General features: G+C 48.5%; 1 protein-coding gene across 1 annotated transcript in view; it reads right to left on the reverse strand.

Annotated features, from left to right (window-relative positions):
- Positions 1–13,983, reverse strand: part of RACGAP1 (Rac GTPase activating protein 1) — a 43,832-nt gene extending 29,849 nt beyond the window's left edge. The window contains exons 1-2 of the mRNA XM_040978905.1: positions 13,909–13,983; positions 5,808–5,896 (exon numbers count right to left, since the gene is read on the reverse strand). Of these exons, the coding sequence (XP_040834839.1) occupies positions 5,808–5,892 (85 nt within the window). The 5' untranslated portion in view covers positions 5,893–5,896; positions 13,909–13,983. The remainder of the gene's footprint in view (positions 1–5,807; positions 5,897–13,908) is intronic.
- Positions 13,984–15,171: the final 1,188 nt, after the last annotated feature.

The following is a 15,171-nucleotide window of genomic DNA, read 5'->3' on the forward strand; positions in this document are numbered from 1 at the left end:
ACACTGGCTACAGCAAGTGACAAACTGAACCACAGGAAACGTCTTGGGAACCCTCCTAACTGCACCACTGGATTTAGGCCCAAGCCACAGGGAAAAGCACAGGACATGCTGTCCAACCTTGGAGTGCTCCTATCAGGACTGGCAGGGAGGCCTCAGTTGCTGATGCCTGTGCAGTGGACAGGCATGCCCAGATGCACACGGGGGACATGACAGCCAGTTCATCTAGACCAACAGAAGATACTGAATGCCTCCTTCGAGGATGAAAAGCAGAACAGACTGAACAACTCTCCTGGCCAAGCTTTGCAGTAAGGGTCTGGGTCTGTGGATGCACTAAGGTGGACCGGACCTGGTCAGCCAACAGACCTTGAACAGATTTTGTCACCTTGGTGCAACAAAGCCAACAATGTCTCAGAACTATCAAGATCACTCAAGTGACACCCTTCTTCCCCACATCGGGGTCTCTGTCCTTCTTCCCCAGGTGTTGACAACAAAGAGCAGGTTTGACAACGAGGAGCGGTCCTCTCCCGTCCCCCTGCAGCAGACACAGAATAAGGAACTGAAATATTTATCCACCCATCTCTCTCCCTACCTTGACTCTCCCCACCCTAAACAGAGTTCCACATAGATACACAACCTTCACAATTAGTGCACAGGTTCAAAATTTAAATTTTTTAAGTTAAAAAATTTCTTTGACACACAAAGAAAGAGCTCTTTTTTCATATTATTCCCCCTGTCCCGAACTCACGACTCCAAAGCAATCCATCTTCCGAGATGAAGTGACCTCAAGAGAAGCCTAATTAGTATGCCATTGTGGTCACTGAGCTGGTACCAGAAGACAGGGTCATGTAGCAGCTCTTAGAGACAGAAAATAGAATATTGTTTTCAAAGGCTTGTAAGTGGATAAGAGCTATTAAAAACATCAATCAATTTAAAGAAAATATTGAATGGCATAAGCAAGATGCTATACTCAGTTCTGGGGGGATTTAAGAAAAGTTCAAGATATAGCTCTCGCATTACATTTACAGCAGTGAGCCTAGCTTGACAGCAACACCTACTAAATTAGGGTAGTAGTGAAAATCTGAAGCACAAGAACTAGTTATACAAAGAGAAGCTGGCATAGAACAATTCCCTTAGAACACCCGCATCAGTGTTATCAACTCTACTTCCTTTTTGCTCACTTTCCAGATTGTTCCATCAGCATCTTATTCCCCCCAGCTCACTCCCCAATCATCTATTATTAAGCAGCAAATGAAAAAGGTGAAAGCAGATGCCTACTCCCTCCTTCAAAAAGATATTACTGTTTTCCCTCCTTCAACTAAAAACGCTTTATAGAACACAAAGAAAGCCACCACTTGCAATGCCATCATCTATAAAGGGAACGGGTTCCATTCCTGACTGTTCCACATCTGACCCAGCTCATCGCCGGCACCCATGTGGAAGACCTGGACGGAGTTCAAGACTCCTAGCTTCAGACTGGTCCAATCCTGTCTCCTCTGAGAACCAGCAGATAGAAGCACGCACCCCTTCACTCTGGCTGTCTATATTTGCCTAGTAAATACAAGATAAAAAAATACAAACTGGGGTGGAGTTCAGGTAAGTCTGAGCAGCAGCACGGGTGTCTGGATCCCCCAGCCACGTAGCTGTGTTTGGGGGAACCAGGCCAGTCTTCCTGCTAGGGATCCTGGCTACCCATCCACTGCTGCTGAGCGAGGGGAAAGTCCTGGACTTATTCAAGCCCGAGGTCTGAGAATTTTCTACGTCCACAGCGACCACACTGTGGATGGATCTAGGAGGGCTCTCGCCATGCACAGGACCATGGCTCCGCCCACCACTACCATGTTGGTGGGAGGAGTTCAGGTAAGTCTGAGCAGTGGCATCGGTGTCTGGTGTCTGGACCAGGCAGGGCAGAACAAACCACAGCCCACTGGCAAGTACAGAAACCAGGACGGAGTGCAGGTCATGCCAGGTTAGGCTGCCATATCTACGGTTTGCATGATTCAAGGATGAGAGCAGACTGAGCAGGCCAGGTTGCAGCACCTGCCAGCAAGAGTTAGGACTGGGGACCGGCTGGGGAAGGCCAGGCTACAGCATCTAAAGTCAAAGGCCAAGACAGGGGAGGGACTATGCCAAGCTAGGTCAGCAATCACTGGCATGCGCGAAATCTGTGGCTGAGATCAGGCCTGGTTGGAGAGCTAAGGGGATGCTTTGGCTGGGTTGTGGTTCCCACTGGAGAATACTGGGGCTGGAGTGGGGGCTGCTGTCTAGTCCGGGCTTGCAGCAGTCTCCTACACATGTGTGTGAACTGGGTCTAAGGTGCTCCAGACTGGGCTTGACTCCAGCACCCACTGGTGATCGTGAGAACCAGGGTGGGTACAGGACTGGCTAGGCTAGATGTCTGTCCCTGTTGAGCTATGTGTAGGCTGTGTCAGGATGTAGACCAGGCTTGGCTGGGCTATAGTACCCAACAGCAAGAACTGGAATGGGTGACAGCCAGTCAAGAAAGGTCACTGCTAGGACAGGAGGTGGACTATGTAGGGCTGGCCAATGGACCCACCAAAGGGCGGGAGATCTGGCATTTAGAGAGGCTCTGATGGAGGAGCTTGGGGAACTCCTCTGTCGGGACACAGTTGTTGCAGGTGAGCACAAGAACCAAGAAAGGGAGCAGCCCAGACCAGGCCAAGTTATGGTACCCAGAAGCTTACCTTTGGCTCAGGTCTGGGGCGAGTCTGTCGGGGCCAGTTCATTATCACACAGTGGCAAATCCGAGAGCCAAAATGGTGTGTGGGTCTTGCCAGGTTGGGCCACAGTACCAACTAATTCACATTAGGGCTGGGACTGGAAGCTGCCTGGGATGTAGTCCCTACCAGTGTGAGCTGGAACGGGGGCGGGCCAGTCCAGGCCAGGCTACAGCAGCCACTGGCAAATGATGAGGTGAGGCAAGCCATGCCAGACATGCCAGACAGTGCCCAACCAGCATATAACACTCGGAGGAGAGTGGGCGAACCCAGTGTGAGGGCTGCAGGGAGCATCCCTGCTGGACCACTATTCCCACTGGTCAGCATGAGAGCTGGGTTTAGGGACAGACCAGGCCAGTAGGGGTATAACACGTGTTGGTCCGCCATGTAAGCTGGATCGGGGACAAGCCAGGCTGGGCAGACTGTTCCTACTGGCACATGCATAAGCCAGAGGGGGTGAGGGATTGATTGGCTTTGCCACAGCATCAGCTAGCAAATGCTGGCATGGGGGAAAACTCTGTCAAGCTCAACTGCAGTACCCCCTGGAGAGTGCAAGATCCAGGAGTGGGAGTGAGCCCAGCAGGGAAACAGTGGGCACCTCCATCTTGGGTTGCCATTCTGACTGACGAGCATGAGAACCAGGACTGGGGCGGTCATGGCTAGATAGAGAGTCGCATCCACCAGCACATCCAGGGGCTAGACAGGGGGACTGGTTAGGGTGAACTAGACCTCAATGCCAAATGACATGTATGAGAGCTGAATGGGATGTGTGATAGACTGGACCAGTCTGCCATACATACTGGCAACAGGGCAGTGGGTGGACCTGGTGGGCATTATTGCGAGTCACTCTGAGTAGGCTACAATTCCCACAGGTTTGCATGGGGGTCAGGTGTGCAGTGGGCAGGATTTGCCTGGGCTGAAACACCCATTAGTTTGTGTAGAAGACTGGGTTGGAGACAGAACTGCCTCAGCAATTGCAACCACCAGCATATGCGTATAAACTGATTGGGGTGATGTGCTGTGCCCAACCCTGTATCAGCAAGCACACATAAGAATCAGGTCTGGGATCACCTGAGATGAAGCTTCTTTGGGAATCTCCCCAACTGAACCACTGGACTCAGAATTCCAACCATGGAGAAAATTGCAAGTTCAATAAATAAATTAAAAATCGTAGGTTCCATGGTCTGACTGCAGAATGCATGTTTCAGAGCTGGGCCGCCTCAGTGGCTCAGACGGAGCAGTGGACAGCATATTCAGATGCACATGAAGAAGATGGCAGTACATTGGAACCTGCAGAGGACACCTGATACCACAACAGAGCACAGAACAAATGGATCAACTACCCCAGCCAAGAGTTGGCAGTGAATACCTGGGCAAATGAAGACTCTAAGGTGGACTGTCAGCCAGTGGAGTCTGAAGAGATTACATCATGACTGCAGTGGCAAGATCGGCAGCAATACAGAACTGCTGAACTATCAAAACCACTTGAGCAGGGGCCCAGCACTGTGGCCTAGTGGCTAAAGCCCTCACCCTGAATGCCCGGGATCCCATATGGGCACCAGTTCTAACCCCAGCAGCCCCATCTCCCATCCAGCTCCCTGCTTGTGGCCTGGGAAAGCAGTCGAAGGACTGCCCAAAGCCTTGGGACCCTGCACCCACATGGGAGACCCGGAAGAGCTCCTGGCTCCTGGCTCCTGATCGGCACAGCTCTGGCCATTGCAGTCACTTGTGGAGCGAATCATCAGATGGAAGGTTTTCCTCTCTGTCGTTCCTCCCCTCTCTATATATTTGACTTTGTAATAAAAACAAATAAATCTCAAAAAAACAAAACACATGTGCAGGACTCACAGAGCATGACCCACATCAAAGACCCTGGCATCCTTGGGAGGCTGCGTGTGGCTCCTCCCCTTACCTCTCCCCTCCCTCCAGACACAGGAAAGATAAAAGAGAATATGAAAACAATGGTCTCACCCACTTTCCTCTAGTTCTTAACTCTTTGCACCTTAACCAAAATTTATCAAAAATACAATTTATATAATGAAAAAATATATATAAGCTACTACTCATAAAGGAAAAATCAACATTCTTGGAAATCCAAATTTTTCCTGGTTTATGGTACAAAAACGAAACTGCTAAGTAATGTCAACTCTTCAATGAAAAGAGAACCTTGAGGAGAAAATATAGGTGAAAAGACAAGTGCAGGGGCCTGGTGCAGTAGCTCAGTGGTTGAAGTTCTCGCCTTGCATGCACTTGGATCCCATAAGGACATGGATTCGTATCCTGGGTGCCCTGCTTCCCATCCAGCTCCCTGCTTGAGGCCTGGGAAAGCAGTCGAGCACAGCCCAAAGCCTTGGGACCCTGCACCCGCGTGGGAGCCCCGGAAGAAGCTCCTGGTTCCTGGCTTCGGATTGGCTCAGCTCTGGCTGTTGTGGCCACTTGGGGAGTGAATCAGCGGATGAGAGATCTTCCTCTCTGTCTCAGTTTCTCCTTTCTGTATGTCTGATTTTCCAATAAAAATAAATAAATCTTAAGAAAAAAATACAAACTACAGAAAATTTTTTTTGTAAACATTTATTTACTTGAAAGGCAACATTAGAGCAAGGAGGAAGAAAAGGACAAAATGAGATCTTCCAACAGCTGATTTGTTCCCCAAATGGCCGCAATGGCCGGAGCTGGGCCACACGAAGTCAGGGGCTTTGTCTGGGTCTCCCATGTGGTTACAGGGACTCAAGCACTTGGCCTATCTTTTGCTGCTTTTCCAGGCATACTAGTGGGGAGTCGGTCTAGAAGTGGAACAGCTGAGACTTAAACTGGGGCCCATAAAAGATGCCAGCACTGCAGGATACAGCATAACCCATTACGCCACAGCACCAATCACTGCAGAAGAAACTGTAATGACCACTTAGACTGAGTATCTAGTCAGCTTTGACCACAGTAAGTGGTCATACTTTACAGGTAACTCGACTGAAAAACAACTTTAAGACAGAGTACCCTTCAGTTGTACAGGGAACGCAAATCTGAAATCTGTTTTGTTTTGTTTCTTTTTGCTCAGGCCAAGTGAGAATGACTTACGGAGTTCATTTCCTTCACTGAGAATCTCCACCCGGCGCACAAGCTGCTCAAAGAGATTCCGCAGATTCAGCATCATAGTATCCATGTTCCTGCCAAGAAATCAAACATACATTAGGGGTCCTGCTCTCGCTCCCCTTCTCACATACAATCCAGGTCAGCCATCAGTGGCAAACATCTGGACTGTGGTTAGTCGCTGCCATTACAAGATCTGAAACCAGTAACTGATGCCGCATGTCAAAGCGAAGACTCCTTTAAAAATTAGTAAATCAAAAACTATAATAATAATAACAACAACAATAATAATAATAATTAGTCAACTGCTTCAGCCTCTGCCTGCTGTGCAATCCTTCCCAGACTGGGAAAGAAGCAAGCGGGGATAAGCAGGTTGATTACTGTGCGACCAGCTACAAACTGTGGTTCTTTCAGTCAAGCCCACTGATTAATGGAACACTTCTGCCATTTTAATCTGGACTTTGAAGACTTAACAATGTAACTGAAAAGATTTTTTTTTAAATTTCATTTTGAGCTAATGCCCCTGTCACAATGCCTTTGAAAGGCAGGACTTGGTCAGCACATTTCCTACCAACAGCACCGATGATGTCACGGGAGTGATTAAGTGGGGAAACTGCCAGCTCAGCAGCACAAGCATTAGTTCCGTAATGCAGGCTTCTCTGCGGACGGCACGAGGGACCACATCTAATAAATTTGTGCTAAGTAGAAGCAAAGGATTATGTTGTTCCACATTGTGGCCTCATAGACAATACAGCACCTTCACAGCAAGGGCAAAGGAAAACCACCGAGTTCTACAGCAGTTCCAGGCTTCCCGCACCCCTCTGCCCGGGGCCTACGGAGCTGCGTGAAAAACAGCGTCCTCCCATTCTGTCGTGAATACACCCTCCCAAGAAACATTTGGAGAAAAACACTTCATTTAATTGTCAAGAAAGACATTACCCGAGTGGTCTCAAAATTATCAAGAAATAAAAAGTCAAATTTCACTTGAAAAATGAATGTCCTCTGAAACGCTATGAAAGGATTCCTTTTACATCTTCCTACTGGCCGCTCTTCCAACATAATGCAGACCCTTATTCATGCATCTAAATAGAATTTTAAGAATTCTTTTGTGAAGGCTCTGTGATTTTGGAATGTTTATAAGGTTGTACCACGAGCTATGAGAGAAACGGAAAACGGAAAACCACAGAAGACACCAGAGTATTTCAATAAAATACTACTACTTACTAAATACTACAGAGTAATTCATTTGTACACGTGTGATGATTGTTTTAATAGCCCAAAAAAGCTTCTAATTCCAGATTTGGATGTAACATACCTGAATCAGGGCTGGAAACCAAGATTTTCTCTGCCAAGCTACACAATCACAGCAAGCTGCTAAGCAACCAGACCAACAAATGTATTACAAAGATCATTCTATAAACTAAGAACAAAGCTAAAAGAATAGCATTAAAACTGGCAGAAAGATCTGGAAGTCATGGAGATGCCCTGGGTCTAACAAAACAGGTCAGCACCCCCAAGCGCATCAGGACAAGCAAAGGCAGGACACTCCGTAGTCGAGTCAAAGCATCATTTCCTTTGGCTCCCAGTAAAACCGAAGACACTAATGAGTAGTTCCAGTAAGCGGTATTGATTCTATCACTTCCACATTTCATTTGCAGATTCTGAGACAGTGAGCTTGGAATCATAAGAAAACTATTAGTTGGGCCCGGCACGGTAGCCTAGCAGCTAAAGTCCTTGCCTTGCATGTGTCGGAATCCCATACAGGCGCCTGTTCTAATCCTGGCTGCCCCACTACCCACCCAGCTCCCTACTTGTGGCCTGGGAAAGCAATCGAGGATGGCCCAAAGCCTTGGGATCCTGCACCTGCATGGGAGACTTGGAGGGGACTCTGGGCTCCTGGCTTCAGATCAGCTTAGCTCTGGCCGTTGTGGCCACTTGGGGAGGGAACCATCAGACAGAACATCTTCCTCTCTGTCTTTACTCCTTTCTGTGTATCTGACTTTCCAATAAAAATAAATCTTTTTAAAAATAATAATTTTTTTAAACTGGGGACCATGTGGAGATAGCCTAGATTTGGGCCATACTCAACCGCTTTCCCAGGCCACAAGCAGGGAACTGAACAGGAAGTGGAGCCACCGAGGCAAGAACCGGCACCCATATGGGATCCTGGTACATGCAAAGCAAGAACTTTAGCCACTAGACTACCATGCCAGGCCCTTCCCCTGGGTTCTTTATCTACCACTCCCTCCAGTGAAGGTTGGAGCCACTCTTCTGAAATCACAACTTCAGTATTGGAACAACAAAGGAACAGAGGGTCCAGGGTAGTGGGGGGGGACCACCCTGCCACAATCACCGGTACAGTGCAACTTGTGCAATCCACGTGGTACTCCTTCAATGATGCCCAATACCTAAGGAGACAGCTGTCCAACTAAACCAATGCTCTATTACACAGCAACGAAGAGCGGACCCTCACAGCCTCCACATTCAGTTTATATACAGTCTGATTATTGATTTTCTTTATTCTTTCCTCTCAACAAACATTCCCTCAAGTTCAAACTTCTGACCTCAAAGTACCTACCACTGTCCTTTCAGACTGAGCTTCTCTGCTAACTTCAGTCCAACAGCTTTCAACCTGCTTCGAATATCCTACATTTTGAACTGAATTTTAAGATGCTGTCCTCCCTTTCTCCTTCCTAAACGTCTACCCTACCTAATGAGCTACCGTGGCCCCTGTCCCGACCCTCAGTAACTCCCTTACCCATAATAACCAAAGCGTGGACACTTCTTCCATGCCCATAGGACACCCTCCTCCCTGTCGCCTGCAGGCTGTCACTGCTCACGTCAAGCGACTGCCCCCAGTCTTTCCTCTCAGGCACACTTTAACTCTGCCCTACTTGTATGCCCTGTGGCCAAGGGGACTGCACATTTATGGAGAGGAACTTTACATCCGGGACTGCTGTGTTACACACACGCAGCATTTAATATGATGCTTACACATAAAACATTTGATATTTAGAAATCAGAAAACATGAGCATGCACATATGCATATACCTATGATGCTGTCAAAATAAATGTCCATTCTCCTTCATCATGGATGCATAAGTCAGACTCAAACAGAAGGAACCACTAAGGGGCTAGCGGCACAAGTCCGACATCAGGTTTCTGCTCCTGACTGCAAGTAATAGAACACTTCCCAAGTCCCTTCAGCCCTGAGACCCTCCTGCACAACAGGAACAACCTCTGCCCTATTTACCTCAAGAAATTTTACAATTTAACGTAGGATAGGTCCGGTGCAGTAGTCTAGTGGCTACAGTCCTCGCGTTGCATGTGTTCATATCGCAAATGCCCCGCTTCTCATCCAGCTCCCTGCTTGTGGCCTGGGAAGGCGATCAAGGAAGGGCCAAAGCCTTGGGACCCTGCATCCATGTAGGAGACCCAGAAGAGCCTCCTGGCTCCTGGCTAGGGAGCAGCTCAGCTCTGGCTGTTGCGGCCACTTGGGGAGTGAACCAGTGGATGGAAGATCTTTCTGTCTGTCTCAGTTTCTCTTTGTAAATCTGACTTTAAAATAAAAATAAACAAACCTTTAAAAAAATTAACATAGGTAAAAACTTAATAATAAATTAAGAAATGGAACCTATCAAAATATAAGGTATGTTGTTTGTCCTGATAGCTGTTATTTGCATCCTAGCACAGTGATTTCCAAATCCAATTTTTCCATAAATTGTCTAAGCTATCTCCACATATGGTTATCACTAAATTCAGAACATGAGACCATTTTAAAAATAGTACCAAATAGTTAAAAGAAAGGAATCCGGTATTCACTGGGTGCCTCTGAAGTGATTCAGGTACTATATTAAACATCAGACACACTCTATCTTTAAATGAATTTGACTAACATAATTATCTACATGTTCCAGAAAATGGACAATTAAGACTCAGAGACCTTAAATGACTAATAAATGCAGAGCTCACATTAAAACCCAGATCTGAATCCAAAGTCCACATCTTTTCCATAACACACTGAGAAAATATTTTAAAAACATAAGTTAGACAGTGCCAGCTGGAGACACTCACAGGCACCCCTGTAGAAGCTTGGCATGCCAGACAAAGAGCACCCTATAGTAAAACACAGTTCCCAGCTAGCACCCAGGCCAGGAGGGACGCAGGAAGAACCAAGGAGGGATCCAGGAGGGATTCTGGAGGAGGGATCCAGGAGGGACCGAGGAGAGACCAGGAGAGACCGAGGAGAGACCCAGGAGGGAACCAGGAGGGACCCAGAAGGGACGCAGGAGGGACCCAGGAGGGATGCAGGAGGGACCCAGGAGGGACTCAGGAGGGACCCAGGAGGGACCGAGGAGGGACCGAGGAGGGACCTAGGAGGCCGTTCGGCAAGCTGTTCTAGTGAGGCTTGTTGCTTCTCAGTTTTCTTCTTCTCACATAGGTTTACTTAAGGTAATCCGCAAACAGTGCTAGCAAATACATGCTGGAGGGCCGTGCATTTTTTATTACCATGCTACAGAAATGACTCGGGAATTATTTACAGACAACGAAAATACCAATCTGCAGTAATACTAACTCCTCTCTGCCAAACTGTAACTCAAAAAGCTGAAACTTCCTCAGCCATTCGCTCTCCCTGGATACGGGTCTTCATCTTCCTGCTGGGTCACATTCTCCCCTTGTGGATACTTGCTCCCTTCTCCCCCTGTATTATTTAGTCCACAGCTAGGAGACAACGCTAATGGGAAAGGCAACAAAAACAGTCGTATTGCAGCAGCTGTAAAACAGCTGTCATTTTTCCACAACGGAGGTTACTGCCTTTTGGGAATCTGAAATGATCCCTGCGTGGAGCAAGGAAATCATCCTGCAGAGCACTTTAAGCGGAAAGGTGCTGGAGCAGCTCAGCTGTTATTGATGGAGCCCCCGAGGTGGGGAAGTCACCCCGTTTGGAGCCCCAGTCTGCCGGCATCCCTGAGGGAGCAATTTGGCACCGCCATGAAAGAGTCTCAGCTGGATGTGATTGCTCTGAGTCCCCAATTTAATTTCAATCACCCAGCCAAGAGACAGACACCATCCTTCAGAATAACAGACTACCACAGACTTGACTGCAGGGCATCCTGGGAAGTTTATCCTCGTCTCTTCCTCCCCATCTTCCCCTCCCAAAGAAAACCAACATGATCTAAACAATTATCTAACATTGGGGCTTACAGCTGCATCAAGGGTGTTAAGTATTATAAAACAGAGCAGTGGAGGTTGCTTTGTGTTTTATAAGAAGAGTTTCAATGAGAAACATTCTCACAAACATTGCTAACTACGGAGATTCCCAAGAAATCAACACCACAGGTTCGCTGCTGCCACCGAAAGCCATTCCCGAAGACGACCTGGACTCTTCCCCGTGAGAGCCCTTCACGACGTCTGGCTTCTGCGTCACCACCTCCAGGCCCACAACACCGCCAGCCAGAGGAATACTACACTGCAACCAAATGCGCTTACGAGCAATCAACTGCAGGAAGCGGGAACAGAACGTCCTCAAATCACGAACAACAACATAAGAGGTGAATTATGATTTTTTTTTTCCAGAAAATTATCACCAAGCTCTTCTCTCCACCTTCCCCCACCCCCACACTCTCCCACTCCTGGGGAGAGAGCAGTCTTCCTTTTCTGAATCTTCCATTCTTTAACGCGTAGCACAAATCATACACCAACTCACTGAAGCTTTTCCTAACCCTAAAGTACAAAATGGTTTCTTAATCTGCAACATGAATTCGGCAGACAGAAAAGCAGTCCCTTAAACAGAACGGGAACTCTCCTGACCCACCAAGAGATCCAGGGAAGATTCTTCTCTCAACCCTGGTGCAACAATGTCTCAGAATTATCAAAACCATTCAAGAAACGCCCTTGGAACACTCTTCCCCACATCCGGGTCTGTAAGTCATCAAATGTCCTCCATTCCTGGGTGCAGATGTAGTTTGACAAGAGCAATTCCCTCCCTCCTGCTGCACAAAAAGGGAAAAAAAAAAAAAAAAAGAATGGAAACATTTAGCTCATCTACCTTCCTCCATGCCTCCTCTGCACCCTAAGGATATGCATCCCTCTCAACTACAAGATCAATATTAAAATCTAAAACAGTAGTGCTCGCTTCAGCAGCACATATACTAAAATCTAAAACAATAAAGACGGGCCCGAAGTGGCTCAAGTCCTTGCCTGGTACACGCCGAGATCCCATATGGGTGCCAGTTCTAATCCTGGCTGCTCCGTTTCCCATCCAGCTCCCTGCTTGTGGCCTGGGAAAGCAGTTGAGGGCAGCCCAAAGCCTTGGAACTCTGCACCTGCGTGCAAGACCCGGAAAAGGATCCTGGCTCCTGGCTTTAGATCAGCTCAGCTCTGGCCGTTGCGGCCACTTGGGGAGTGACTCATCCAACTGAAAAGCTTCCTCTCTGTCTCTCCACCTCTCGGTATATCTGACTTTCCAATAAAAATAAATATAAAAAAAAAAAGATTGCAAGCATCCTAAAAAAAAAAATCTCATACTGATTTTCTATGTCCAAACTATATATATATATATATATTTTTTTTTTTTCTCTCTCTCTCTAAATAGTGAAACAAAAACCTCACTGTCCTCAACAACTACAGGAGCCTCCCTCTCCGATCCTCGCCCACTACACTTTCACATTTCACAGAGCTGCAGCCATAGGTTACACACAACTTTGCGTTGTACCATCACGGCCCAAAGAACAGCTCTTGGAATCGTTGAACTCACTAGGACAATAAGATGCTGGACTTTGTGCCTGGTAAATACTTCCAACGAAAGAACCTCAACTGAATTTGAACCGTGGTAATGCAGCAAGGTGGAGAAATCCACCATGGGGAGAGGGTTCGGGGAGGAGTGGGGGGAATCCCAGTGCCCATAACACTGCATTACATAATGCAATACAATTAATAAAAAATAAATAAAGTTAATTGAATCCTCAAATTAAAAAAAAAAAAAAAACAGCTCTTGGCTTCAGCATTTCTCTTCTCCCGGCCTGTAGGTAACTCCCACATAGTTCAGCCCTGAATCTCGCATGAGGTCACTCCCTGTTCTCCCAGCGTTTCCTCAATGTCACACAGAGGGGCCTTGTCCCAGCACCCTCACACTGCACACACTCCGGCTTTCGGTTGCTTTAGCGCACTAACAGATACCTCATTAGCTTACTGTCTCCACAGCTGAAGTTCTACCCGGCTCCCTGCGGAGCCCCTGGCACCCGACACCATGGCCTGACACTTGGCAAAATGACTGACATTGCAAGGAACATCCCTTTGGGCCGTATTTTTTTCTTCTTCTTCTTTCAAGGGCCTGTGTGCCTTAGAATAGATTTCCAAGCTGGGATTACTGCATCGGCGTGTTAAAATCGCGGACGGATCTTTACAATTACCAGGACATTTTCCAAAATTGGTGTGCTACCATACGGTACTCCCAACAGGTGCACAGCCCTACCAGCCCCACCCCCTATCCATCAGCCCCCAATAAACCGCAGGCTTCCTAAAGGCCAAAGTAAATTCCTCTCCTACTTGACACCTTGCACTTAGAAAACACACCTGTTGGATTACAGGAAAGGTGTGTTGTCTGACACCTTCACTAACTTAAACTTGATTTTCAAGCTCTAGAGAAAGACTTAAAAAAAAAAAAACTTTTCTCCCCTTGCCCAAGGGTCTCCTGCCGCGGAGAGGAGCGTCCCACGAACGCGTCTCGCCCGTTCCCGGCAGAGGCTGAGGGCGAGGCTGGGGAGCCGGGGAGCCGGGGTCGGGAAGGCGAGGCCGGGACGCCGGGGCCGGGGAGCCGGGGCCGAGACGCCGCGGTTGGGGAGCCGGGGTTGGGGAGCCGGGGTCGGGGAGGCGAGGCCGGGACGCCGGGGTCGGGGAGCCGGGGTCGGGGAGCCGGGGCCCACGACGCCCCCACAGCCACAGGGACCCACGACGCCCCCACAGGCACGCACCGGCTCTCCCCTCCCACAGACGGCCCCCCGTGAGGCCCGCCTCCCACTCCGACGCGGGGCCGGCCCGGCTCTAACGCCCACCACACCCCACACGCCGCAAGCTCCCGGGGCTCACCTGGCCGCGCACTCCGGGCCTCGGGGACGCCTCGCTCCGGCCCCCGCGCCTCACCCAACCGCGCCGCGCCGCCGGCTCAGTTTGAATTCCAGCATCGGCCAATCACAGAGACATTTATTCCTCCCACGCCGCCCCTCGGCGTTCCGTCGCGTGCGTCGGGGCTACGCAGAGAGGGCGGGAATAGGAATGCGCAGGCGTTTTCTATACAGACGCCCGTGGTCGCCATCTTTAGTAAGGTCAACGGTTTTTTTCTGCCGGCGCCCTTTCCTGAAGTCATTCAGGTTGCCATGTTGACTAAGGGCAAGTGTATCTTTTGAATGTATATTAATCTTGGCCTTCATGTCTTTGACCAGGCAGGGAAATAGGGCTGCTGGATACTAGTAATTGAACAATGCCGGGCCTACAATAGGAACAATTCCAGAAGCTGGTAGAACAGTCATTTTCCACTGTGGAGGGGTGGGGAAGGGTGACAGAAGATGTTTGACAACCAGTACCAAAACACAGATGGCATAGAGCAATCGTACCCTTTATACTAAGAAATAGAGGGGCAGGAGTTTCTAAACACTGGATGGGGAAGTGGAAAGACTGACACCCTGGCTGTATGCATGTGTTGAAGTATTGTGAGGCTCTCCCACTGGTTTATGTGAAGGCCGAGTATGTGCTGGGCAGAGCCAGGCTGAACTGCAACACCCATTGGTTCCAGTGGAAGTCAGGCCTGAAAACAGAACCAACTCAGCAACTGCAACCACCAGCTGATTGCCTGGGCGATGGACTGTGCCGGGCCCTGTACTTGCTAACACACACAAGAATCTGGTCTGGGAACACCTCAGACAAAGTTTCTTTGGGATCTCCCCAATCCAAATGCTGGACTCAGAACCCTATCCATGAAAAGACAGAAGACAGAATAAGTCAATCAACCACCTCAGCTATATGTTGGCAGTGAGACATTGGGCAAATGGAGACTCTAAGATGGACCGTGTCAATCAGTGTTTTTCTTCAACGACCTCATCGTGCTTGGAATGGCGAGATTGGCAGCAATTCATAACTGGTGAACTATCAAAACCACTTGAGCAAGACCCTTGGAGCATGCCCCACATCGGGGACCTGGGATGGGTGGGAGGCTGGGTGGGGCTTCTCCCTCAATATCCCCCTTTACCTCAGATACATGAAGGAAACAATATGGTAATAATAGTCTCAGCCACTTTCCTGTAGCCCTTGAACCTTTTTACCTTATTAACTATGTAAATATTGTCAAAAATATAA

This window comes from Ochotona curzoniae, unplaced genomic scaffold (assembly GCF_017591425.1).
Source record: "Ochotona curzoniae isolate NIBS_2020 unplaced genomic scaffold, NIBS_Ocur_1.0 contig_1014, whole genome shotgun sequence".
Taxonomy (NCBI): Eukaryota; Metazoa; Chordata; class Mammalia; order Lagomorpha; family Ochotonidae; genus Ochotona; species Ochotona curzoniae.